General features: G+C 50.0%; 2 protein-coding genes across 11 annotated transcripts; one reads left to right on the top strand and one right to left on the bottom strand.

Moving 5' to 3' along the window:
• Positions 1-4652: 4652 nt before the first annotated feature.
• Positions 4653-18406, top strand: FCMR (Fc mu receptor). Of its 6 annotated transcripts, none has more exons than XM_022593572.3 (9): positions 4653-4804; positions 10143-10202; positions 11746-12078; positions 12776-12958; positions 13919-14141; positions 14292-14428; positions 14753-14929; positions 15188-15246; positions 17528-18406. In XM_022593572.3, exons 1-9 carry the CDS (start codon positions 4768-4770, stop codon positions 17702-17704), a joined length of 1386 nt encoding a protein of 461 aa, XP_022449280.2. In that variant the 5' UTR covers positions 4653-4767; the 3' UTR covers positions 17705-18406. The 6 variants fall into 6 exon arrangements, with proteins under 6 accessions (XP_022449280.2, XP_022449279.2, XP_022449283.2 ...); XM_022593571.3 differs by having other exon boundaries at positions 4654-4804; positions 11743-12078; XM_022593573.3 differs by having other exon boundaries at positions 4656-4804; positions 11743-12078; positions 12827-12958.
• On the bottom strand, positions 15836-25076 carry IL24 (interleukin 24). Of its 5 annotated transcripts, none has more exons than XM_022593580.3 (8): positions 24909-25076; positions 23403-23688; positions 22248-22310; positions 21208-21366; positions 20675-20746; positions 19696-19773; positions 17494-17558; positions 15836-16175 (listed from the first exon to the last, which is right to left on the bottom strand). In XM_022593580.3, the coding sequence occupies exons 2-8, from the start codon at positions 23571-23573 to the stop codon at positions 16157-16159; spliced, it is 627 nt and encodes a 208-aa protein (XP_022449288.2). In that variant the 5' UTR covers positions 23574-23688; positions 24909-25076; the 3' UTR covers positions 15836-16156. The 5 variants fall into 5 exon arrangements, with proteins under 5 accessions (XP_022449288.2, XP_022449287.2, XP_022449286.2 ...); XM_022593579.3 differs by having other exon boundaries at positions 15837-16175; positions 20675-20749; positions 23403-23604; positions 24909-25075; XM_022593578.3 differs by having other exon boundaries at positions 15837-16175; positions 20675-20749; positions 23403-23601; positions 24909-25075.
• Between the last annotated feature and the right edge of the window lie 1045 nt (positions 25077-26121).

Below are 26121 nucleotides of genomic sequence, written 5' to 3'. Positions count from 1 at the left end.
TAGAACCTATGTTTCTATCTGGGCCTTGAACATAATGCTTTCCATGCTATGTGCTTCCCCAGTCTGGATAGCAAAGCATTGCAGGAGAACCAAAACTACAAGGTATGTTAGAACCCATCACTGTTTTACCCTCAGGAAGCTGCTCTCTGACCCACCAAAGAGTCATGCCTGGGGCAGAGGAATTAAGATACAGCTTCTGTGTTAATGCAACAACCTACAAGCCAGTCCTGAACTTAGGCAGTCTATCCCAGTTCCTAGGATCAAAGGCCAAGAAATGTCACTAAAGCTGCAATCTTGTATTATTCTTAACTGACGTTGTCAATAGGTGATAGCAAGTTTAGTAATATGACCTGCCCCAAATCCACCTGCTCCGCATGCAGCATGTTGGACAGAAAAACACTCCTATGAAGAAGGAAGCTGGTCTATAGCCTAAATGGGATCTCTAATAAGTTAAAAAGTCACCAATTTGCGGGAGTATATTAATTTCCTAGGGCTACTCTAGGAAGTACCACAAACTGGGTGGTTTAAAATGACTGTAATTTATTTTTTCACCATTCAGGAGTTTAGAAGTCTGAAATCAAGATGTCAGCAGTGTTGGTTCATGTCAGCAGGGAATATCTGTTCATGTCTCTCTCCTGGCTTCTTGTAGTTGCCAGCAATCCTTGGCTTGTAGACGCATCACATGCATCTACAAGGATGCATCACATCCTTGGCTTGCCTCCATCATCGCATGGCCTTCTCCTTGTGTGTTGCCCTATGTCTTCACATGCTTTCTTATAAGGACACCAGTCATTGGGTGGAGGACCCACTCTAATCCAGTTTGACCCCATCTTAATGAATTACATCTGCAAAGTTACTGTTTTTAAATGAGGTCATGTTCTGAGGTTCCAGGTGGACATGAATTTTGGAGGGACACTATTCAGCCCAATATAGGGGAGTAACAATCAACTGTGAGGTTGATAATGATAAATCAAATAACAAGGATTAGTGTCCAGCAACCACGCAGAGAACTATTTCAATATTTCTGATGGCAAGAAAACCTTCCTCAAGTTCTTGAATTATCTTGATTTTTTTCTTTTTAAAAATCCATTATGTAACAATGATTACACATTACTAAGACCCAATAGTGGTTGAGAATCTGTTTATAGCAGTTGATTTTTGTTTGCAAAGCTAAATATGTATATATATATATATATATATATATATATATATATATATAATTTGTCCAAGACTTTCCCAAGACTCAGGACGGGTCATCTCTCCTAAAAACAGCAGACAGCAGAGAGGACCTGACTATGATATGGTCTGTGAAGCTTGTCCCCAAGGCAGAGAAACAAGTAGGGCTCCCCATCCCCAAGCTTCTCTGAAGTAACTCTATGATGGAGCCTGTACAATAAAAATTATGAGATCATCTCAGAAAGACTACATATCTAGACAGGGGCACACCGAGAGAGAAGATATAAAACTAAGATCAGCGGCCCCCAGCTGGACAGGAAGCTGAAGCAGGAAGGGAAGGAAGATAGTAGAGCTGTAAAATTCAAGGAGTTCTAGAAGCTTGTAAACCTCTCCTAAGGCTGATAAAGAAGTGGGTGGCCAATCCACCCTCACTAGAGCCAAAAGTCTTTGTTTAAGTGTATGAAGCTGAATATTCTAAAATCTAGGTCTTTGCGGACAAATCACATTAAAATTCATCCAAAATTTCCACATATTTGGGTTCTAACCTTAGAACACCAACAGGAACATGACCATATTCAGGAAAGAAATTTTACCCAAACTCCACCATTTCTTGTAGCAGAAAGTCACGAGTCTGTTTACCGTAAAGGTTAACCTTCCCAAAGGCCCATTCCTGGGGAGCAGCTCCCTCTGGGATGGGCAAGCCTGTGGTCGAAGTTCTCAGAAAGAGGAAACTGCAGGATGCCTGAGCCAGGTGCCTCTACCTGGGCGGGCTCCCCAGTGAGTCCAGGGGGCAGGGGACTCTCACGGTCTGTCTTTGGGGAGAGCAGTGCTGGGTCATAGTGAGGGCCACCCAAGGATCTCAGCCCTCTGTCTGGAAAGGTCAGGAGATGGCTCTTCAGAGCCTGGCCAAGGGGAAAGTCAAAGCAGGGTGATGCGATAACCAAGCAGAGCCGTAAGACAATGTCCCCCTTGATGACAAGGGCTAGTCTCCTCGGCGCTCACACTATATTCCAGCCCTAGGTAATGCCTGCCTTCTGCAGCCCTCACAAGAACTTTATGAGAAATGTTCTCACCCCATTTGTAACAGAGGTAGGATAATAAAACCTCAGCTATTATGGAGAGTAGATGAATTTACCTGAAGGACTTAGCACAGTTCCTGATCTATCTGGTATTATTTATTCCCTCCACCCGCCGGTCACTGGGCTCTGAATTTTTTCCATTGGGTTATCCCTTCTGGCCAAGCCTTGGCACGACATGAGGCCACGGAGTCCCCTGCCTGTCGGGGCGCTGCAGCTCCTCAGAGCTTCTCCTGTGAGTGGGGGCACCAGAGCCTTCCAGCAGCTCTGTCGGTCAGAAAGGAGAAATAGGGTATAGACGGGCAAAGAAAAGCGAGGGAGAAGACAGTGAGGATGGCTAACTTTTCCCACTTGGCAATTTAGCCAGGGGTCAGCCTTCCCCTGGGGCCACACCCCCAAGACCCGGAGGCAACATCTGAAGGTAGAGACTAGACGGCCCAGGTCTGCGAGCTTTAGTCCCTCAGACTCCAAACATTCACTTCCTCCCTGGCCATCCTCAGATCCCTAATATTCGCTCTTAAGAGCCCAATGTGATGTTGTTAAGAGTTTTATTTGGGCCACACATGATGTGAAACTCCCTCCTACACGCTCTTATCCCACACATCCCTGCACTACCTGGCAGACGCAGCCACAGCCCAGCCGACCCCTCGTCTTCATAGACACATTCACACACACAGCACGTTCACACTCACAGCCACGCACCCACACGCTCACAAGCACACACCACACACACACACTCACAACCACACATACATTCACACATCACACACACACATCATTACTCCACACACGCGCTCACACACTAACATCACACATAACACACTCCCGCACTGCTCCTCCCACTGTCACACACTCACACATTCCGGTCACATACCACTCACGCTCACACATCACACACCTCACACTGTCACACCCACAGTCACACACACACACACATTTCATTCATTCATTTATTCTGTCTCCCTCCAAGGCATCCCAGGCCTCGGGCCTGGCAATGCCAGAGCCCAGCTGTGCACCAGCTGCAGGGCTGGGAAGAGGCCTGAGTATAGGGAAAGGTGGAGGCTGACGGAAGACCCCCTAGAGTCACCCACTTGAACCAGAGCCCGGAGGCTGCTCTCGACACCTCGGCGGGGGCGGGGAAGATATCACAGCTGCAGCTGCTCTGGGCTGGTGGGGACCCAGCGCCCCGCCACCCACACTTCCTCTGCACCTGCTCCGAGCCTCACGCCCCACTTCCACTGCGGATGTTGTCTTCTGTGTTTTGGAGAGCGTGTGACAGACCTGTGTTGTGGGGGCAGGTGGGGCCTCCTGGAAAGGTATGGGGACAGCCAGAGTCCCCTGTGGGCACAGGAGGCTGCAGCGCCTGGAGGTGGGGGCCCTGGGAACCAACCTGTGGACAGGGATGAATCATCCAGGGATGAATGCTGAATCCTCCGATCAGTAGCATCCTCCACGCCTCCGCATGAGGGGCCCTAGAGACACCTGCCTGACCATGGCTTCTGCGGGGCCTCAGGCACACTGTGGGAGGGAGGCAGGGCAGGCACCATCCCATTTTATCCGTGGAAGAACTGAGGCCCACGCTAGAAAGTGCCAAGCCAGCAAGAGAATCCAGGGTTCTGACTGGAGCCCAAAGCTCCTTCCATGATGACTCTCAGTGTCCCGGCCACTGGCCCTCACCCTCGACCGTCAGGGTCCTGAAGGGTAGCTCTGCCAGGCTGCTGTGGCTCTAGGCAGAGTTGCCGTGTGACCTGTCACACCCTTTCCGGGCATTGCCCTTGTGGTCACTGGACTGTACCTGGGCCGCCGTGAGAGGGCAGCACCTTAGGGAAAGAGTCGGGGAAGATGAAGGGTGGCTGATCTGAGCTGCAGTTAAGACCCCAGGAATGATGTTCTGTGGGAGAGAATGCCAGTGATCATCTAGTCCCACCTTCATTTCCTAGATAGAGAAATGCAGGCTCAGAGAAAGGTAGTGAATTGCTCAAAATCCACAGTTGGTATTTCCACATAGTAGGTCTCCCAAAGCATTTGTCAAATGAGTTCAAGGGCTACAACCAGCACCTTCTGACTTCAAGCCCAAGCTTCTGTCCATACAGCTGTCCTCAGATGCAGAAAATTGGTAAGGAGGCTCTTTTATCCTGAAGACAGGCATAAGGGGAATGACTGTGGCGCACATAAAGCATGGGAGGACCCTCCAAGGCAAAGAAATAGCAGAACTGGTAGTTTCTAATAGTCTTTAGAAGCTGCCTCGAGGCACTTTGAACCCTGGTGACCTATTCTCACTGAACACAACATGTTTTCTCAGTTCCTGACTTCCTCTTTGGTTTGCTGGTATATTCTTTTTCATCTAAAACTAGCAAATAAGATAGGTTGTCATTTCCTCATTTTCAAGCCGTACGCCTTGTGGGGGCCAGAAATCTCTTTCAAGCATCAAACACTGAAGGGCTCCTGGGTGAGCAGTGGGTCTCTGTCCCCCTCTCCAGGGGCTCTTGGATGGGACCTTGGTCTGGAAGGAGCCATGGACCTCTGGTTTTGGTCGCTTTACTTCCTGCCAGGTAAGTGTTGTGGGGAAACACACTGGACGTTGTATGAGGGCTTAATTGGCCACAGGTAGGGGAGTTGCTGTGCATCTCCAGCTCTGAAGTTTCTGGATGGATTTAGTTGTAAACCGGTACCTAGGGCAGGACATGGATGGAGGCCCTCCCCACTCCCAGTTAGTGCACCTCCCTCTACTCCAGACATACCTCCTGCTCGCTCAGGAGTTGACTGGTAAGGGCTGAAGGGCCACCTCTCCAGACATATCGGCCTGTTAATATGGAATCTCAAAGCAAGTGCCTCCTAAGTTCTTTCTTCTCACTTCTACATTCTCTTTCTCTGGATCTCTTTAACGCCTGAATTTTCAAAGTTCCAATGTAAATGAAGTCTCCCTAACCCATTTGGTAGCCCTAATCCATTTCCTGAGCTCCATATCTCAAGTTATAGCTGTCTCCTGGGCACTCCCACTTCCATATCCCATCAAGATCAGAAAGGCAACAGGCCTAACACCTAACCTCAAATTCCTCACTGGTCACCACCCAAATCAGCTACTCTCTCTGTCTTAACTATCCCTGATATCAGCTGTAAAATGCCAAAATAGCTTTTTACCACCTCTTCCTATTTATCCCCAACCAGACTTTGACCTAATCAATGGCCAATTCACGTAGTTTCTAGATTCACATTTACAAGGATGAGAAGCCATGGCAGCCCCTACTAGAGACATAACAGAGGGAATGGACAGGAAGACCACAGGATCACCTCTTAACTATCTCTCCCACTTCCTCCAACCTGACCAGCCTGTAGCTCCAGATCAACCTTCCTTCATCTTGACTGTGATCATAGGATCATCCTTTCCAACAACCTTCCATGGCTCCCACTGCCTACTGAATCGAACTCCTTAAATACAAACTCCTCTCTTGGCCTCCCCCCTTTTTTTTTTTTTTTGGTGGTATGTGGGCCTCTCACTGCTGTGGTCTCTCCCGTTGTGGAGCACAGGCTCCGGACGCGCAGGCTCAGCGGCCATGGCTCACGGGCCCAGCCGCTCCGTGGCATGTGGGACCCTCCCGCACCGGGGCACGAACCCGTGTCCCCTGCATCGGCAGGCGGACTCTCAACCACTGCGCCATCAGGGAAGCCCTTGGCCTCCCCTTTTATACTCTGAGCTTATCATACTCCCCTGTACTTTCCTAACCTCCAGCCAATGGGACGCCTCTTTGAACACGTTCTAGACTTTCCTGCCACCATGCCCTTGCTCATGCCATTCCTGCTGCCGGGAATAGCCTTCCACTCACCTCCACCATTTATGGGTCCTTCAAATCCCATCTCAACCTCCACTTTCTCATACATGTTCCACAGGCCCCTCTTCTGAACCCCAGTAGCTGACCCCATTCTACCTTGTATTGTAGCTCAAGGTGTGTCCACCTTATTTTATTGATTCAATGGTAAGCTTCTTGGGGGTCAAAGTTGTTTTTTATTCATACTTGCTTTCTTTGTAATGGCTGGAGTTAGGAAGAAAGTCAGATCTTTGAATCAAATATTGGAAATCCCTAAAAACCCAAGGGAATGAAGTTTTAATGAAACAGACTCTGTGAGAGGTGGTAGGACATAGGTGATCACAGTGGATGGTTAACTAAACTTAGACCTGAGAGGGAAGAGGGATTGGGTAGACGTGGAAAATGTCTAGGAGTGAAGGGTACCTAAATTGTACCCCTGCAGTCTGTCCTGAGCAATACGACCCTTCTAGCCAGAGGTGTCCTTGCTCTGGGCCTGGTCCTTCTCCACTTGTGCCCATCTCCACAGGGTGAGGCGTTCAAGGCCCAAAAGGATGTGCCTACTCCAAGCCCACACCCACACCCCCTCTTCTAGACCTCAAACTCCCTGTCCAAATGTCTCTGGAACCACCTTCAATGACTGTGTGAGATTCTATCCTGGGTCTTCTGTCCTAGGGTGACCCCTTGACCTATAAAAGGGTGGCTACAGGTGGCTGTTTGGGAAGGAGATGGATGGAGCTTGTACACGCAAGCTGGGTCATCCCCCATGTATATACCAGGACCATTGTGGAGTGGGCAGGAGCCAGGGATGAGAACAGAAAGGAGAGAGGCCAGAGGATAGAGGCAGGAAACTTGGAGCCATTTTTCCCTGCACAGCCATGTATTAGAGTGGACATCCAAGGAGTGTGTAAATTGGTCAAGATAGGGGGATAATTTATTCAACAGTTTTTTAGCCTGATAATTAACTTTAAAATATTTAGACGTATGATATTTGGGTCTTATTTGTATTCCTGCCCCAGGTCCTGCAAATGTGGGGGTGGTCCTGATCCCAGAGCCCAGTGCATGAGGCACAGACTATAGGCCACATCGCCTGGGGCCCTAAGTGGAGTTCCGTAATAAAGCAAGGCAGTAGCATAGGGTATACACTTTCAAACTTTTTTTACCTTGACCCATAATAATAATGATACATACACTTGATGCTGTGACCCAGTACATATACGCATACCTAAAATTTATTCTTGATTCTTTAATATGGGGATGACTTTGGGGCTTCAGCACTTGGACAGATGTTGGTGCTATTTTTGGAGATGGGAACAGCTTGTGAAGGAACAGGCTTTGGAAGAGAAATCAAGAGGGTTTTGTTTGTTTGTTTTTGCCATTTAAGTCTGGAAAATATCTTATATGTTTGAGTGAAGTGCAAGAGCAGGTGTCAAAAAGGCAAGTCTGGAGCCCAGAGGTAAAGACAAGACTGGAGATCCATATTATGGTGAGATCTATATAGAGCTGGTATTAAAAGCCATGAAAGTAAATGAGCTAGTGTGGGGGGAAGCAAGGAGGACAGAGAAGAGAACAGGCCCAGCGTCAGGCCCAATGCTGATAGAGAAGGGGAAGGAAGGAAGGAAGGAGGAGGAGAACTAAAGTGAACAGATAAGGAGAGATAAGTCAGGAGATTGCAAAGGAACAGTCATTGAGAGTGTAATGTCGGGGAAGCCAGGAGAGGAAAGCATTTCAAGGCAGGAAGGCTCAATTCCACCAAATGCTCCCAGGAGAGCAAGAAAAAAAAGGATAAAGAAGTGACCATCCAACATGGCAACAAGGAAAGTTTTGGTGACCTTGACCGGAGCAGTTTCAGCAGAATACTGGAGCCATAATTCTGACAGGTATAGGTGGAAGAGGAATCGGGAGATGGAGGAGTGGATTCAGTGATTTTGAGAAAGTGAACAGAAGAGGGGTGGCAGCTGAAGGGGAGGGGAGAAGTCGACCAAGGGTTTTTCCAATATGGGCCATATCAGGGCGTGTGTGTAAGCCATGCAATGCTGGAGGAGAAGAACCAGTGAGACAGACAGAGAAAGGAGGTGATCGCAGAAGACATGCTCTAAAGAAGGCGATGGCATGGATTCAGGATAAAGGTGACAGGACTGGCTTTTGAGAGGAGGGGGACACTCCATCCACAGCGACAGGGCCAAGGGCAGACAGCGGGCCCAGACACACACAGGTTAGTGTGGGCAGAAGTGGGAAGGAGCATAGGATGCTTCCCATCCTTTTAAAAAAATCCACGCTCCATTGGATAAACATAAAACTCTCAGGTCAGCTCCCTTCTTCCAGAGATTCTGCTGTGACTTGAGTTGATAGGGTCCTCATCGATTTTCCCACCTAGAAAATCACTGCTACACGGAATCCAAAGTCTGTTCCCAGAGCACTGCCACCAGCCAAGGCCTTGGGGGCCTTTACCTTATTTTGCATTATGAAAACAAGATTTTTTCCATGTTTCAAATTGGATATTTATATCCAACTATATGTTGAGAGTGACTTTTTAAGCTACATATATCCCTTTCCCCTACCATCACCACTGAAAATCAAATCACCAACTTAAAGATTAATGACACTTAGTTAGCAGTCTCTCTAAAATGTCAATATTAAACAGCTTGGTTCCTTTAGATACCTTCTCCCACCCCTTTCTTTTTTCCCCTGAATCATTTGGAAATGTAGTTAAGGGGTCCAGAATTGCAAAAATTCAAGGGCACCTGGGATGCTTATCTAAGAATGCAGATCCATAGGCCCCATCCTAAGCAGATATAATCACATTGCTTAAGGGCAGGACCAGGTTATCTGTATCCTAGCAAGTTCCCCCAAAGGAGTCTTATGCACACTGTGCCTAAGTTCTAAACCTGGAGGTTATATCTATCTTTTTTTCTACTTGGGAAATCTGCTTTTGGTTAGAAGCTACTATGAACTCCAAGGAGAATGGCATCTGGTCATTTTCATCTCACCCATTAGTGCTTCCTTGGGACCAGAGTTCAGTGTGCCCAGCAGCTTTCCTTGTGCTTCATCCATCCAAAGTTTGCACGATAAGGATGTCTTAGTCAGCTCCAGCTGCTGTAACAAAATACCATAGACTGCGTAGCTTAAATAACAGACATTTATTTCTCACAGTTCTGGAAACTAGAAGTCCTAGATCAAGGTGCTGGCAGACATGATTCTCTGTGAGGGCCCTCTTCCTGGTTTGCAGCCATCTCCCTGTGTGCTCACATGGTCTCTTCTTGTGCACATGGAGAGAACAAGGACACTAATCCCATTATGAGGGCTGCATCCTCATGACCTCATCTAACCCTACTTACCTTCCAAAGGCCCCACCTCGTAATACCATCACTTTGGGGGTTGGAGTTTCAACACATGAATTTTGGGGAGATACAAACATACAGTCCATAACAGAGGATCTGGGCAAGCCAGGGGGTTACCAGCAGCTCATCGCTGAGCAGAGAGAGGCCACTGGAGGCATCTGCACAGGTGATGACCCCTCTCTGCTCTGTCTTGCGCCTGCCCATTTTACAGCATCTCACCCTTGAGAAAGCAGCAGGCATGCCCTTTTCTGGTTGGGTTGGTCCAAAAATGTTTGCATGCTCATTCTCAGGTGCTGGGCTTTACACACAGGTATGGTCCTTCTGGACATACAGGGATTCACCTATCCCCTTGGTTGCGTGTTTGTCCTTTGATGGGTCACCCTTCCACTGGCACATTCCAGTCACAGGGCTACCTCACACGTCTGTTTCCAGGGGATTTAAAGCAGTGTTGGGTTATTCATGAAGGGTTTCCATGTCAGATCATACGTGTCTGGTGGGCCCCTCTTCTCCCCACCACACTTACCAGCTACACTTTCAGATCTTAACATACTCCTGTAAATGTCCCCAGCTAGTCCCTCTCTAGCCTCCTCTACCCCCATCTCATGTTCCCATGGTTGTTTCTGTTGTCCATGTTCTTCCCTCTCCCCAGAACATCCTCCTCGACTCTCTCTGCTCATCTAGGAGGCTCCAGTCCCACTTCTTTCCTTGACTCCTTGGAGTTATTCTTTTTTTTTTTTTTTTTTAAGAGAATTTACTTTTGGCTGCATCAGGTCTTCGTTGCTGTGCGTGGGCTTTCCCTAGCTGCGGTGAGTTGGGAATTACTCTTTGTTGCAGTGCACGGGCTTCTCACTGTGGTGGCTTCTCTTGTTGCGGAGCATGCATTCTAGGTGCATGGGCTTCAGTAGTTGTGGCACACAGTCTCAGTAGTTGTGGCATACGGGCTTAGTTGCTTGCAGCATGTGGGATCCTCCCTGATCAGGGCTCGAACCAGTGTCCCCTGCATTGGCAGGTGGATTCTTAACCACTGTACCACCAGGGAAGTCCTAGAGCTACTCTTAATGTTTGCTCTATGGATGAATTTCAGGAAGTTTGTGAACATCCCTCCCCACCTCATGAACATGCCATGTTCTCTCTCCTGTCCCAGCCTTTTTGGGGGTGGTTCTCACCGTCTAGAAGGGTCTCTCCTCCACCCTAGTCCACAGCCCCCTCCCCCCACACACATTTCATCCTCCGAATTGTCTTCCCAGAAATATACAGACACTTATTGGGACCCACTTAGCTGACAATTAATCATACTTGGACTTACTTTCTTCTCCAGCTTAGACCTGCCTTCTCTCAGCCAAAGCATAAGCTTTTTGATGTCAGGGACTCAGAAACCACACCTTTTATTCCACCCTGCTCCACACCACCCCCAATGCACATACAATGCGCACACACACTCAAATATACCCTTGTTTCCTTCTGTGTTCCCTTCCTCAGTGAAGACAGCACCATCATTCTCTGAGTTGCCGTCCACACCCAGTCCTTCAGGTCACAACTTACACACCACGTCTTCCAGAAAGCCTTCCTCAAATTATATCATCCTCTGTGGCAGACTGGATCAGGCGCCCCTGCTTGCTGCTCCCAAGGAGTTCTGTGTATCTACGCCATGGGATTTACTATACTCTGCTGTCACATAGTGGCCGTCCATTTGTATCATTCAATAAATGATGCGTTCTGTGAGGGAGGGATGCCAGGCACCTTATCACATGAAAGGCATTCAACTGATACTTGTTGAATTATTGAATAAAAAGACTGGAGGTGAATGGTTGTTTTGATTGGTTGGATGGATCTGAGCAAAACAGAACTAGACAGAAAACCTGTTGGAGCAAATTGTACCGTGCCTCCCGACACCACCCTGAAGTCACTCAGGGATCATGGGCTGGTTGGGGGGATCACTGTGGCACATTCTCTCCCCCTGGAGTGGGGTAGTGGCTTTGACTGTATTTTCAGGGGGTTGATGTCTGGGTCCATATGGGTTCAGGTTTGGTAACAAGGCTGAGGACTACATTAAGGCTTGGGCTGGGGAGAGACTCAGCCTTGGGCATAGGGCTAGGGATGGACATAGAGCTGGGCCAAGAATATAAATAGGGTTGGGGATGGGAAGAGGCTGAGGATGCAGCCAGGGCTAGAGATCATGAGAGGGCTGAGGCTGAGGGTTGGCTGAGGCTTGGGCTGCTAATGGGGATGGAGTTGGAAGTAGGGATGAGTATGAGGCTGGGCTGGGGCCTGGGTTGGAAACAGGGCTGGAGTCGGGGATGGGGCTGGGGCTGGGGCTTCCTCTACATTAACTCCCTCTCCCTGCAGTAGCTGGAGCCCTGAGGGTCGTTCCAGAAGTAAAGGTGGAGGGAATGCTGGGAGGATCCGTTGTCATCGAGTGCCCGCTTCCTGAAATGCATGTGAGGATATATCTGTGCCGGACAATTGTTGCGTCTGGAGGATGCGCCACCGTGGTGTCCAACAGGAACTTCGTCAAGAAGGAATTCAAGAATCGAGTCACACTGGAGCTGTGTCCAGACAGGAATCTGTTCCTGGTGGAGATGACAGAGCTGGTCGAGAGTGACAGCGGGGTCTATGCCTGTGGGGCAGGCATGGACACAGACCGGGGCAAGACCCAGCAGATCACCCTGTCTGTTCACAGTGGTAGGTGCCCCACACGATGGAGGCTCTGGCCACCCAGAAAACGTTTCCACTCAGGAAGGCTGGGACAACAATGGGACTGCAGCAGTCCCCACACTCTTACACTATTCCCATATTAGCAAGTCCAGTAGGAACTGGGATCTGTAGAGTTGAAACCTCATAGAGTCAATGAACTTCACGGTCCACCAAATTTTCTATCCAAACTGTATGAAAGGGACAGGATAGGTGCTCTCCTTGTGTGGTATTTTACTCATCCTACCCAGGGCACAAGGCGAGTGTGGGGTGAGATTGAGGAGGGGCTCTGAGACTGAAGGAAATTGGAAGCAAAAGGACATAATTATTACCATAATTGTCCCATGAGAGATATCAGGGATAAATATAAAGGAAAGACAATCATTTTTCACAGTTGATGGCCAAATTTGTTACTTTATGATCTGATCCTTTCTTTATTTCTCCCGAATCCTTCCTTTTTTCTTTTCTCCACTGACTTCCTCAGACATACACAGCACTAATTCAACAACCTAGATTCCCAATGGTCTCTGATGGTTTTGCAGGGAATGCCGACGGGGTTAGGGTGAAAGAGGATTTCTGTCAGGGAAGCCCCCAGCCTGGTTATTTTTCTTTTCCCTGCCCTCATCCCCTCACTGCCATCTGCCCTAGCTGAGTCAGCCTCAGCTCATAGCAGCGGTCCCTTCCCCAGGCCTCAGTCTCGTCCTAGAGACCACCAATGGACTCCTCTTGCCTCCGGTAGATTACGGGCCTTTCTGGGAAGAAGAGCCACTGCCTGAGCCTCCAGCATGGTTCAACAGACTTCTCCAAATGCGCATGCCTCTTTGGTTCCAGATGCCTGAACATGCCAGCTCTTTGGAATTCATATCCAAAGGTCAGTTCCCCAAAGGTAGGGTAGGGGAGGTGGGGGAGATTCTATGGCATTGTGAAAATGGAGGAGGGGGTATATGTTCAGCTCGTAGGATGGTTGGCAGAGCAGAGCTGCGTCTCAGATGTGTATTTCCCTGCCTTAGGAGGGGGTACCTCCCTGAGATCTGCATTCCAAGTCTTTCAAGCCCATCCTTCAGCCCGTACACTTGGCACTAGTTGCAGAAATGACCCAACACCACCAGGTGGCACCACATGTAATGAAGTTTGTGCTCCATTCACAAAATCTAGCTCTTTTATGAATGACTGCGGGGAAACCAAGACTGGGCAGACGTTTCCCAGCCAGAGGTCCTCCTGCTTCCTGCTCCCCATAGGGCTGTCTTCCATTTGCTGGCATACTGATTTAACAGCTCTATTTTACAATAACAAGATCAATCACGATTATACTAATGATACTTTTACATTTCTATACCATTTTCCTGTCTTAAATGCATTTTGACATGCAATAGTTACATCACATCCTCACATCTGCCCTGTGAGGTAGATACATTAATTGACTATTGTTACACTAAAAGACTGCCGGCCATTGAGAGAGGGATCGTGTAACTGAGCTCACTGTATACTCAAGGTTGTGACTGACAGGTGTGGGATGGGGGAGAATAGACAAGCACATAGATACAGCACAAGGCAGAGTGGGAATTGAACTACAAACAAGGTTTTGTCCATGCTTAGAGGAGCGCAAGCTCTTCTGCCTGGGAAGTCAGGGAAGACTTCCTGTAGGAAATGGAGTTTGAAGCAAATATAGACAGGACGTACTAGATGCAGATGGCATGCTCAGGAGGCATTTCAGGTGACAAGGACCGTGAGAACAAAGGTAGTCTAGGTAAAAGGGAAGCATGTGCTCTGGAAAGAAATGGTTGGCCCAAGGCTGCTGGAGACTAGAGTTTCTTCCTGCTGTCTTCTGTAGTAACCACACCAGCTCAAAGGACCGAGGCCCCTCCAGCACACCATGCCTCCCCCACCACCTCAATCACCCACCGCCCTCGAGTTTACAGGGCATCTTCAGTAGCAACTGCCCAGCCCGCCACCCTCCTGCCATCTGCCACAGCCTCAAAAACCTCAGCACAGGAGGAACTGCTCAGGCTCCAGACGGCTAGCTACAACCACCAAACCAGGCTTCACAGGCAGAGGTAAGAGGCCTGCACCGTCCAGGGCGAGAATTCTGTTAACAAAGGGACAAACTTGTGAGCTACCTCCAAAAAAGTTGGCCACTTGCGTGCTGCCTTAACCCCCTCCCTTCCTGACCTCTCCCTTCTCTCTCCCCCTCCTTCCCTCCTCAGATCACTCAACCACGGCCCAGGCCCCGTGTCTGGGATGGAAGATCAAGGCTTCTACATCCTGACCCCCACCATCCTGGGTCTCATCCTGCTGGCACTTCTGGGGCTGGTGGCGAAGAGGGTCATTCAAAGGAGGAAAGGTGAGGGCGCCAGGCTAAGTTTCGGAGAGCCGAGCTTCCCCCAAATCCCAGCGCATTCAGATCACTCTGACCTCCCGGGGACACTCAGGAGCTTTAGATGAGCAGCCTGGGGTGTGGGGAACGTGGCACGGGGCTCAATGGTCTGGAAATGGGGGCGGGGAGGAGCGCGGCCTGGGCCCTTTGGTCTTCAGTAAGCACCCACATGTCAGACATTGCCAAACACCAGGGAAACAGACAGCCTTTAGTTTTCTAAGACTGGGAGGGGGTGCCCATGGGCCTCTGACGCCCTCTTCCTCTCTCCTTCCCTGTGGCTTTACCGAGAAGCTCTCTCCAGACGGGTCCGCCGACTGGCCGTGAGGATGCGCGCCCTGGAGGCCTCACAGCGGCCCCTGTCACAGCGGCCACGCGTGTCACAGCGGCCACGCGTGTCGCAGCGGCCACGCACCCAAAACAACGTCTACAGCGCCTGCCCTCGGCGCCCTCGGGGGGTGGACGCTGCTGGTGAGCAGGCGGGCAGATGGGGGAGAGCGGGACAGGTCGCGGGGAGAGGGAGGCGGGCTGGGGGAGAGCGGGGCGGGCCGGGCGTGCGAGCTGGAGCAGCAGACACTGCGCGGCGCGGAAGGTGAGCCAGAAAAACCCGCCTCCAGAACAGCCGCGTGCAGCGCGGCCCGCTCCTCCTCCCCAGGGTTTCCGGCAGAGCTGCGGGTGGGGCTGGATCCTCGGCCCCGCCCTCATGTCGGCCCTCCCGGTTCCTATTAGGTGAAGGGGCGGCACCTCTCCCAGGCCCCGGAGCATTGGCGCCCCCAGCCCCGCCGCAGGTAAGCTCCGCCCCGTCCCCTGATTGGCAGCTGCGGCCCTAATGGGCGGCCCCAGACCTGGGCTTGGACCCGAGCGCAGTCGGTGGAGCTTCGGCTTAGCTGGAGGGCGGGGGCTTTCGCAGCGGCTCCCCGGGCCCTGAGTCTGGGAACTAGTATCAGTTTCCTCCTTTGATGGTGTGAGTAGGCGACTACGCAACGATTGTGGTAGACTTAGTTACACGGCTTTTAGCCAAGCATTTCTCATGGGATAAATGGGAGCTTAGTAGAGGATAATAGATGGTACCTCTACAAATACGTGAAGGGCTTTCATGTGGAAAAGAGTTGATTTCTAGGAGATCTTAAGGGGGTGGAAGTTACCCAGTTTCACCTTAATATGAGGAAGTACTTTCTAGTAAGCCCTCGAAGATGAGAGGAGGTTGTTTACCCATCACTGAAGGCAGTTAAGCCTGGCCTAGAGACGTAGATAAGATTCAACACTTTGGATGAAGAATATTCCTCTTGAAATCTAGGTTTGGACATAGGGAACTCATCTTTCTTTTTTTTTTCTTCTCATCTTTCTATTGATGGCCATTCGGCAGATGTGTGAAAAACCTGTAAACTATTCATTTTATTCTCTAAACCATTTTATTCTCTAAAGCAGCCTACCATAGCAGAAACATTATTACTTCAGGAACCAGTAAAAACTAAGTGTGGCAAGTTTCCCTGATTTAATTAGGGGGTAGGCTAAGCTAATGCAGCAAACCCTAAACCACGGCCCACAACCTGGAAGCCTATTTTCCTCTCAAGCAAAGGCAGGTAGCCAGGAGGAGGTGGCCTGAGCCATGGGGTCATCCAGGGACTCAAATGCCTTCTGCCTGTTGCTGCACCATCCCCTGGAGTCTTGCCGCGTCCATCCGTCCGTGGTCAATGCTCAATCACCAGCACCATGTCTGCATCCCAGCGCATGGGAGGAAGAAAGAGAAAGTTGCTTTTTTAAGAACATGACCCTGAAATTTCACACATCACTTCTACCTGCATCCCACTGGGCACAGTTTAGTCACGTGGTCACACCTGCCTTCAAGGGAGGCTGAATAATGTATCCCTGGCTCGGTAACCATGCCTTGCTACAAAGGGGAGAGTGATGCCTGGCAACAAGCAACAGCTCTGCCCCCGTCATGCCCAGCTTCTTGAGCTTGCCCTCAGCCCTGCTGGAGAAGGTTCACAGTAGCTTAGGTAGGTCCAGCGGTGCCCATCTATTCTACACTTACCTCAGCCCTTTTCTCTGGAACTGCTCTGTGACCACACATGCCCTCACCTGGCCCAGTACCTTGCTCAAATTTTACCCTTCTTCCCTGCTTGAAACTCACATTCCCACTCTCAGGGATAAAAATCTTGATGGAGCAAGTTGACAACAAGGTGCCTATGATTAATGACTGAGTATTTTAAGCCTTCACAGGGAGTGACTTTTTAAAATTTTTTAAGCCAAATAAATCTCAAATGATGAACTGTAACAGGCAGTGGGAGATAATATTTTTGAAGCAAGCTGCTGCTCATTCCCTCTCTGGTAAAGTACAGAAAGTAACAGCTCCTTTCAGTGAGCACTTACTCAGTGCCTACTATGTTCAGGGGGCTGAACTTCTGGTTCTCAGCGCTTGTGTCAAAAATGTGTGACTTTCCCTACTGCAGCCTTCCTGGGTGGATGTTACAATAGTTGTGCCGTGTTAGAGTCATGGCATAGCCCTGCCCTCCGAGAACTGATCCGTCCTGAAGGCAGATGGTCCTGAACTTTCTTTCTGGGGAAGTGGAGTTCCACATGGCCTGCCACCTTCCTCTGCTTCACCAGCCGGCTCCTTCCTGGAATGCACTGTCATGTCACGTCACAAGCTCTCCATGGAATAAAAGCCCTATGGAGGTGCAGAGGATGACTCATGCTACTTCTGATAACTCCCTGAGAAGATGCATATTTATTCCACAAGTCACATCGTCTAATCCCAGAGGGGAAACTCCTCCGGCAGCTGGTTCTCCTTCAGACCCGTGCTTAGTCACATGATTTTAGTCTGAGCCCCGTTTAAGGCATTTCCTGTCACATTAGATCTAAGTGTTTTCCAGTTATTTGGGGTTGAGACGCCACCCTGAAAATCCCCAGGGCTGAGCCACCTGATGGAGCTCAACCACCTCTGTGTTTTGCCTTCTAGAAGACAGCAACCACATGCATGCTTCCCCCCCACCCCACCCCATTGCCTGCTGTCAATGCTACAATCACCCTACCCAGATCCAGTGATGCTTCTCCGGTTGTTCCCAGGTGTCGGAAACTCCCTGGCTCCATGCCCCATCTGTGAAGATCAGCTGTGAATATGTGAGCTTCTACCACCAGCCTGCTGCCAAGATGGAGGACACGCATTCCGATGACTACGTCAATATTCCCTGCCTGACTCAGCTCTCCAGCTGTCCCCCTGGGCCCAGACCTTGGTGCCAATGAGTCTTGTCTCTATGCTGGTTTCCAACACCCGCTCCATCCGTTTTCAGAACCCTCATTACTCCCACGTCCCACCTTGAGTCTCATCCCTGTCTTGTTTGCCCTGAGCACTGCTCAGTCCCCCCTCCCCCAGTTCTTCCTGGACACTTTTGCAGCCCCCTGTGGTTTTCAGGTGGGCTCCGGGAATGCAGAGCATTTGTCCTGATGCCACTTGCTTCCTTTCCAAGCCATGCAACAGGCTGTGGGATTTGCAGAGTGTCTTTGATCACACGGTCTTTGCTGCCCTGGATCTAGACCACATGGCCTTGGACTGGAGCCTAGGCATAGCTGTTGCTTTGAAAGCCCTTCTCGGTCTTGGGTTTCCCACCAGTAGAAGGTGCCTGAACTTCTTTGTGAGGACATGCTTCAGCCCTGAGCTAGGAAGGAACCTTGTTATGAAACACCCCTTACAACCTCTTTGCCCAGATCTTAGGGCCGGCATTTACTAGTGATCTTCTATTTGTCTGGAGTCCTATGGTCTGGAGTCCTATGAGGGCAATTTATTTTGATGTGATGAAGAGTTGTAAATTTTCAGAACCATGCTTGTTAGTGATGGTGATATATGTGGATACCCTCTTTATTCTAAGTCTTCCTCCCTTGATGCACCTAAGTACCCTGACTCCAGCATTCGCCCTCTTTCAGAAATAGAATAGTTTTTGTCATCTATTTATCCTTCTTCCATGCACTGAAATGTGTGCACTTATCTTAGCCTTGGTCTATTTGAGCTATCCAAAGCCATTACATCTCTCTGCTTTCAGAAATGCACCTCCTCTCTTTGCCAGTCCTGGTGGCTTATAGCCAGGTGGGGTAGAACAAGGATATGGGATTCCTGGAAGGCCAGTTGTTCTGCAAGAGAACTCACGTCATGGAAGAAGAGACATCCCACCTCCTACGTACATTCATCCTCTTGAGTGTTCTGTACAAGGGCAGAGTTAGGCAGACATTATATGTTTGGATTGCAGTCAACTACAAAGTTCAGTCAAAGCTTGAGACTAGAGAATGTCCCGTCTTGCTTTTAGGAAGAAGGCCTTTCCCAGACACACAACTCAGCTTCTCTGGGCACTGGTCCAGTGATAGAAAGGAAAGGTTCCCGAGGTGCCTGCTTTTTATGAGCAGGGAATGTCATCACAGATGGGATAACACATAATCCTAACCCTAACCTAACCCTAAATTATATTCGCACCACCATCACACCTGTCATCCAGGTATGATGACACCATCCACGAGGTCAGCTTGACGCTGGCACCCTCCCAAGTGGCAGATAAGGGACGAGTGAGTAGGATAAGAAAGAGAGTACCCAACGGGCAGGGATGGTGGGAGAGAGGTGGGCAGTGTGGGCAAGAAATGCAGTGTTTAGGGAGGGTCTGCTTTGTTCTGGGCACCCCCCTGCATTATATCTTTTATCATTTATATTTCAAACCAGTGCCCTCACCCTCGTCCCAGTGCTCTGCGTATGACCCCTGCAGGTGTCATGACAATGTCATTTCCATGCCCTAAAGTTCAACTTCACATCCCAACATCCCTCATTGTTCCTCAACAATTCAAAGACAGGTTAAAAAAAATCCAATTAAGCATTTACTGAGCACCCATCCTCTACCCCACGTGGTGGCAAAGATTGTGGAGGATCAGAGAGAAGCGTGGGGCACTGTCCTTGCTGCCTTCACAGAACTTTCATTCTGACAAATAAATAAGGCATCGGTTAAAACACTGATAGGAATTAAATAGTGTTGTAATAAATATAGGAATCTGCTTTGTAGGTTATTCGCAGCACCCGAGGGAACCTTCCACAACTGTTGTTGGGGTCCCTTAAAGAATGAAGTCTTTGAGGATAAGCCTGTGCCAAGGATGGGGCCCATTGTCAAGGATGTGAAGCACCCAGAGAACATCATGGGGAGGAACGCTTGTTTGAAATGACACAGAGAACGAGGAGGGTATCCTGGCCTAGGCCTTCAGACCTGGTAGAAGTTCTCCATCCAGGTCAAGAGAATGTCCACTTCTCCAAAGGCTTTGGTCACAGCTGCTTCTCTGTCCAACTAAAGGGAAAGGAGAGTTGAAGATCTGTCATGTTAGCCACAAGAATAGGTTTCCTTCCGACACCTGAACCCGGTCTGACTCCAAATCATGAGCTGAGTCCCCTTTGGGATGGCCTCTGACAAAGTCACCTACCCATCAGTTACTCCCCGTCTAAGAGTGTCGTCTGCTTCGGAGGTGAGGACAGATGGGTTGGTGAGTGGCAACGGTTAAGGAGCAAGGGAAAAGCATCTGGAGTCCCTGACACTAAGAATCAGAATCCCAGCGCAGGGTGGATCCTGTCCACCCCCTGAGCCCACTGTGCAGGTGAGGAAACTGAGGCCCGGGTGGCCCCTTTCCCTTGTATATTATTGCTCTTCACCATTTATTTATAAACTGGGGTATCTGTTCCTCAAAAAGTGATCAAAATTGTATTTGCTTTGCGGGGGAGCTGGGTATGAAATTCGGATTTTCTTTGTTGTCTTAATTTAGGAAAAGCCAACATAATTCCCGTAATTCTTTTTCACAGACTAGACCCTTTGAACATCATGGAAAACACGCAATGTGTGTTGTGCTCGGGGGTTCTCCCTTCCTTCCCCCTCACTTCTGACTCCAATCGCCCACCTCAAGTACCCAGAAAACTCTCACCTGGGAATGTCCTTGGTAGTGAAATCGTCTTGTAGGGAAATATAATAGCACTTTAACTTGAAAACTGGCAGAAAACTAGGCTGCCATTTGTGGTATTTATGCAGAGGACATGGCAACTGACGCAGCTACAGCTGTGCTAAGCCCGGTGGCTTTGGGGCCAGCCAGGTGGAGTCAGCTGCACTGGATTCTGGCACTCGGTCCCTGAGGAACAACCGTGTGACACTTCAGGCTAGTCTACTTCCAGCTGGGCACCTCTCCCTTCCTGGCTTTGATTACCTGTTTAAATGCTCGCTGGAACAGCAGAAACCGTCTGTGTGCACTCTCACTGATGGAAAACATCTCCTTTTCCTGCTGGATAACAGAAAAAAAGTGTGCCAAGTGTCGGGTAGGAGCGGAGGCAAGCTGCCTCCCACTGCTTCCTAATGACGCCGGAGGGGTGCCCAAGGCCTAAGAGGACAACTCCAAATCCCGCGTCCCCAAGGTAGCCAATGCTGAACTCCCACCATGCAGCAGGGACTGTGTCCTTTAATTCTCACAGTAGTCTTGCCACGTAGGGGTGATTATCAGCATTTTATAGATAAGAAAACCAAAGCTCAGAGTGGTGGACCACCTTGCCAATGGACACCCAGTTGGTTAGAAGCAGACCTTGATTTGAGCACAGAACTGCTGGTGCCCAGAGCCTGTGCTCTTTTCCATGACACCTGCAGCTCCCTGTCGTGGAATAAAAGCCAGGGCCAAATAAGGGAAGACGAGTCTTCTGAAAACGTAGCATTTCCTGTGGGCCTCAGTCCCAGCTTTGTTCTACTCACACTGGGTTGCAGTTTGGACACGATGACAATAAAGTTGTTGGCCAGGGTAGAGAATGACTTCAGGATCCTGAATTCAACTGCCTTATCGCGGTAGTTTTTGAAGACAGTGTTCAAGTAGAACTCCAGCAGGGCATGGATGAGGTAGCAGCTTTCAGCCTCCTGGGGAGGGGTGGGGTCATTGCGGAGCCAAGGCCTCTGCCCACCCCAGCCCTGGATGAACCACTCACGTGCCATGCAAGGCAAGATAAGCACAGTAGAGGCAGCAATCCTCTAGGAGATGCTGATAAATGTTAGATCTTAAGGAGCCTCCAGGCCCCTTTGTTTGACAGGAGGAACCGCAGACCCAGAAAGGAGGGACTCACCCAGGGTCCCATGGCTGGTCAGTAGCAGACACAGCCTAGCCCCCAGGACTCCTGACTCCCATCTGGTTAGTATTCTTTCTTCTATACCACATGGCCTCTCTAATAGCTCTGGGCGGTGATGGACCTTGAAAAGCACCAGATCTTGATTGGTTGAGAGTTGGCAGGGAAAAGGCTTGGAAGGAGAGGAAATGAGGAGAAAAGAAAACTAAGTATCCCTGAGCACAGGGATTGCACACTGGCCCTCTGAAGTGCCACAGAGGGAAGCTCAGCATCTCTCAGGGATCAGGGCTCAGTCGTCTCTGCTCACTGCCTAGATGCGTGATGAGTAACAGGTGAGAAAAAAGTAGGGGCATAGAAGTGGCCTAAGCACATGCTCACTGGGCCGACAAAAGCGAAAGAGAAATCTAGATTGATGGCAACTCTGGCTAAATGGAGACAGAGGTTTACAAGCCTCAATCCCCGCCCCTCTCCTCATGCCACATGTTCACATACCCCAGATACTGAGATGACAACCCCAGATATTACTTCTCTGGCTCACTACCAAGCCGTGTCCTGTGCAGGCTCAGCCCAGGGCAGAAGTGAAGTCCTCTGTCAGCCTCCCCTAGACAACCCCTCAGCGTCACCCGTAGAAGACCAGCCACCCAGAGGAGGCACCATCCTTCCCCAGCATCTGATTACCGAGGCATTCTGCAGAACCTCCTTCCGCAGCAGCTGGACGCCCGTGATATTATCCTGAGCTTGCTTTGGGAAAAGAAAGAACAGATGTCTCCAGGTTGGGGGTCAGCATAGAAACCGACCTTGCAAATACACGCTGCTTCCCCAGACCCCTAAATCTATCCAGTCTGTGAGATCTCAGAGGCCAGAGGGAGGACCCAGGAAAGGCCATGCTGAACTGGCCCCTGGGGTAGGGGTACAAGGTTCCAGGCCCAGAAAATCACCAATCTTGGCCCCCAGGGGCAGACGGAATCCCAGGAGCTCTTAGAGCTTTGACGAGGGACCTGTTTGATCCCTTTGGTCACTTGAGGCAGGAAGAAATAAGCTCATGTGGTTTAAGAACCACAAGGAATGGGATGTTACCCCCATATTCTGGGGCAGGTCGGGGGGCTGCCCTTGGAGCTTCCCCTGCAGCCCACCACTCATCCCAGTTCTTGAGTGTTGAGCCAAAGAATGCTTGAGAGGAAGGAGTTTTAGAGCTCCTTTGTCCCACCTCCTCATTGTGCAAATAAGGAAACTGATGGGGGCGAAGGTAGGGGTTGCTGTACGGGTTGGTTTCAAGGTCAAGATCATACATAGGTGCCCTGTCTCCAATGCGGCACCCTCCCCTCTTCCCTAGCTGCGTCATCAACTCCTTCTTTCTGCCTTGCATGTGGATTGTCCTTTAAGGACTACATGTCACAAGCTCTATTAACCATTCTTTCCCAGCTCAGCATTAAACATTCTTCGACCTTTACTCAAGGCCTAAGCAGGTGGGAACAGGATAGTAGGAGCTGGCAAAGCAGTAGGTGAAAACTCTGGTGGGTCTCGAAGGATTTCCCATGACTTCCCATTGGTGGAGTCTCATGTAACCCTGGGACATAGATGAAGCTCAAATGAATCGGGCTCCCTTCTTTATTCCTCGTGGGCTGTGTTTCTTTTCCTACAGACTGGCCACATCTTTCTGAGTCTCAGTTTCCCCAAGGGCAAGAGGAAATGTAGACTTGTGATACGTCTGATTTCACTAAGTTCCTAGATAGGAAAATGATGATCATGCTGCAAAAGGCTCCACAATCATAAAATATTCTCCTCTGCCTAGAATCACCCCCACGGCTGGCTTCAGAACAGCGCTTCACTCACCACAATGTCCTTCATGGCCTGGAAGGCTTCCCACAGTTCCTGAAGAACTACCCCTTCTACTTGGCAGGGCCCAAATTGGAATTCTTGGCCCCGGACCCCTGGCCCCTGGCTCCAGAAAAGCAGGATCAGACTCAGGCAGGGAAGGGCAGCCATGCGCACAGGAGAGCCCATCTGCAGCAGAGGAAGGACCAGGGCGATCCTGCTGGAAGAAGGGGTACACCCCAGAGTAATGCTCCTTGGCTCTGCCTTGGCCAGCCTCGGGGACACACAGATGGGAAACCTGAAACTAGAGTGGGTTCCCGGTGTTAGAATAATTCAAACATGTGGCCTTGCTGAGGTGCCCTGGGGTGGCGCAAGGTTCTTTCTGCCACTCGGTCTCATACCCATTGATCTGGCTTCCCCACTATCTGTGCCACCACCACCCCCTCCCGCCAATCCATGTCACACACACACCCCTGCACCTCCTTCCTTGCTCTGTTACAGTCAACTCTAGTCAACAACCTGCTAGTCAGAATTTGACCAAAAAGAGTGAAGAAATGAGGAGTGCCATTTCTTCACTCTTTTACAATGTGCCAAAGAACTCCTATAGGGAGCCCAAACTCAGCAGGATAGAGAGCTTAACTAGGCGTTTGCCTGTCTGAGTTCTGCCCTTAAGTCACCGGGCACACGTGGACAGGTCTTTCTCCCCTCTTCCAGGAGAAGGCCACCTCCGACTCATGAGGAGCCGTGGGTTTAATCCTGACCCACAGGGAAGGACTAGCTGATTGATAGGTTACGGTCACATACTCACTATGCCACCTCAACTGACGGACTGGCTCTTGACTCTAAGAATTAAATTTTCAGGTAACTGAACAAGTGGAGGAATCAGATTTCCAGAGGAATCACCTTTAAAACCTTCCACTGAAAGACTCTGTGAAGAGCCCCAAGCCAGAGGAAGGGAACCCCATTGTCTGTCTATCATAATGTATGCAGAGATTTCTTCTCCCTAATTTCTTTGTCCTTTGCTTTTCTTCCTTCCTTCTTTCCTCAGAGCTCAGTCCCTCCCTCCCTTTCTTTCTCCTGGCCCTGGTCTCACACCTGAGGATGCTCAGTCTTCCACCCCTAAACTGGTCAGGAAGCGGGGAGAAGGCCTGTCTCTGGAGTGCCTGCCAACACATGGGCCAGAGAAGTGGGCCCAGAACCAGCACCCATTGTCCTGTCATGCAGCTCTGTGCTTCAGCCTCTCACTCAGAGTCTTTCCATACCCTTCTTTCAAATTCCACAGGATCTGCAGCCTGTCTTGCAAATTCATCTCTAGGCCTCATAATCCTCCTGGCCTTCCTCTCCTCCAACCTAAATTCTTCTGGGTGTTAAACCCGAGAAAGCAGCTCAGCCTCACGGTATATCTCACCCTTACATAAACACTGGAAAAGTTGACTTCTGCCATCCCCCAGCTCCCATTCCCAGTAGGGCTGCGGTCAGTGTAAGGCTTCAAAACCAAGTACTCAAGACTCTCCCATCACTCACCTCAGGTCCTAGAAGTGATGCTTGAGGGTTTGCTGTTTAGAGGTGGCTGGTTCCTGCTGTAGAGGAAGAGGGTTGGGCAGGCACCCCTACCATTCAGCGATCAGGGTGCAACTGTGAATGGAAGGCTACTGTTCCAGCTATGGAAGCAGCTTCAAAAGTAAAGGTGCACAGGCAAGCCAGGCTTTGTGGAGCTTCCTATATATGGGGGCTGCGGGGGAGGGGCAGAGGAAGAAGTGGGAGGTGGAGAAAGGGAAATTGGTCATGCTTTCCTAGAGAATTGCTTCACTGCCTAGTCACCCTTCACTCTGAGACAATGGGGCAATGGAGAAAGCAGCCTCTGAGGTGAGGTGATACCTGGGTCTGAGTTCTAGCTCTGCCACTGTCGGTGTGCCAGGGGCAGGGTGTCTAGCTACCTCAAGCCTCAGTTTCTGCATCCATAAAATTAAAACAAGCAAACAAACAAAAACCCATCCCGCCACCCTCAGAGGGCAGGCGTGAGGAGTAAATGCGAAAGTGCCACAGAGGTGCTTTGTAACCCCTATACACAGGCAAACCAATTATTACTGTACAGAATACACTAGTCTCCTTACTGCTAAAATCACTCAATAATTAAGCCCTGTTTAATGATGCAACCGTAACCCAGAGGCCAAGGATGGCCAAGATATGCTTCTCCTTTAATCGGTCAGGGACAAGAATTTTAGGAGTGTTTCCTGACATACAGCCACCCAGGTGTATAATCACTCAACCAAAATGTGCCTCTTCTCAGGTTCAAGTAGAATAAGGAAGCTGCTGTGCATGGCCAGGTCTGGAAGGCTGGGAGCCCTGGTGTGCTAGCCTCAGCGGTGCTGCTCTGCCTGGGGTTACCCAGGGGATGCGTCAGTGCAGCATCAGGAACACCAGTGCCATCGAGAGACCTGGCCTCGGGCTTCCCTGGTGGCGCAGTGGTTGAGAGTCCGCTTGCCGATGCAGGGGACGCGGGTTCGTGCCCCGGTCCGGGAAGATCCCACATGCCGTGGAGCGACTGGGCCCGTGAGCCATGGCCGCTGAGCCTGCGCGTCCGGAGCCTGTGCTCCACAATGGGAGAGGCCACAACAGTGAGAGGCCCGCGTACCACAAAAAAAAAAAAAAAAAAAAGAGAGACCTGGTCACGTGTCCAACTAGCAAGGCACTCAGCCTTCAGTTCTCTGGTTGTAGAATGAGGGGCAGACTGGAG

The sequence above is a fragment of the Delphinapterus leucas genome, chromosome 1 (assembly GCF_059928025.1).
Source record: "Delphinapterus leucas isolate spDelLeu-1000000601 "Yukka" chromosome 1, BTC_Dleu_Yukka2, whole genome shotgun sequence".
NCBI classification, from domain to species: Eukaryota; Metazoa; Chordata; class Mammalia; order Artiodactyla; family Monodontidae; genus Delphinapterus; species Delphinapterus leucas.
The sequence above is the reverse complement of the archived record's forward strand: the minus strand, read 5'-3'. Positions and strand labels throughout refer to the sequence as shown.

What these genes read in the sequence shown, in the direction of transcription:
- FCMR (XM_022593571.3), top strand. Translation starts at nt 4,768, where the DNA reads ATGGACCTCTGGTTTTGGTCGCTTTACTTCCTGCCAG. An exon ending in GTGGGCTTTCCCTAGCTGCG is followed by an intron (nt 10,203 to 11,742) that starts GTGAGTTGGGAA and finishes CTCTCCCTGCAG; the next exon opens with TAGCTGGAGCCCTGAGGGTC. An exon ending in ACCAGGCTTCACAGGCAGAG is followed by an intron (nt 14,142 to 14,291) that starts GTAAGAGGCCTG and finishes TTCCCTCCTCAG; the next exon opens with ATCACTCAACCACGGCCCAG.
- IL24 (XM_022593579.3), bottom strand. Translation starts at nt 23,573, where the DNA reads ATGGGCTCTCCTGTGCGCATGGCTGCCCTTCCCTGCCTGAGTCTGATC. An exon ending in TGTCCAAACTGCAACCCAGT is followed by an intron (nt 20,750 to 21,207) that starts GTGAGTAGAACA and finishes TCTGTTATCCAG; the next exon opens with CAGGAAAAGGAGATGTTTTC. An exon ending in GGATGGAGAACTTCTACCAG is followed by an intron (nt 17,559 to 19,695) that starts GTCTGAAGGCCT and finishes TGATCTTCACAG; the next exon opens with ATGGGGCATGGAGCCAGGGA.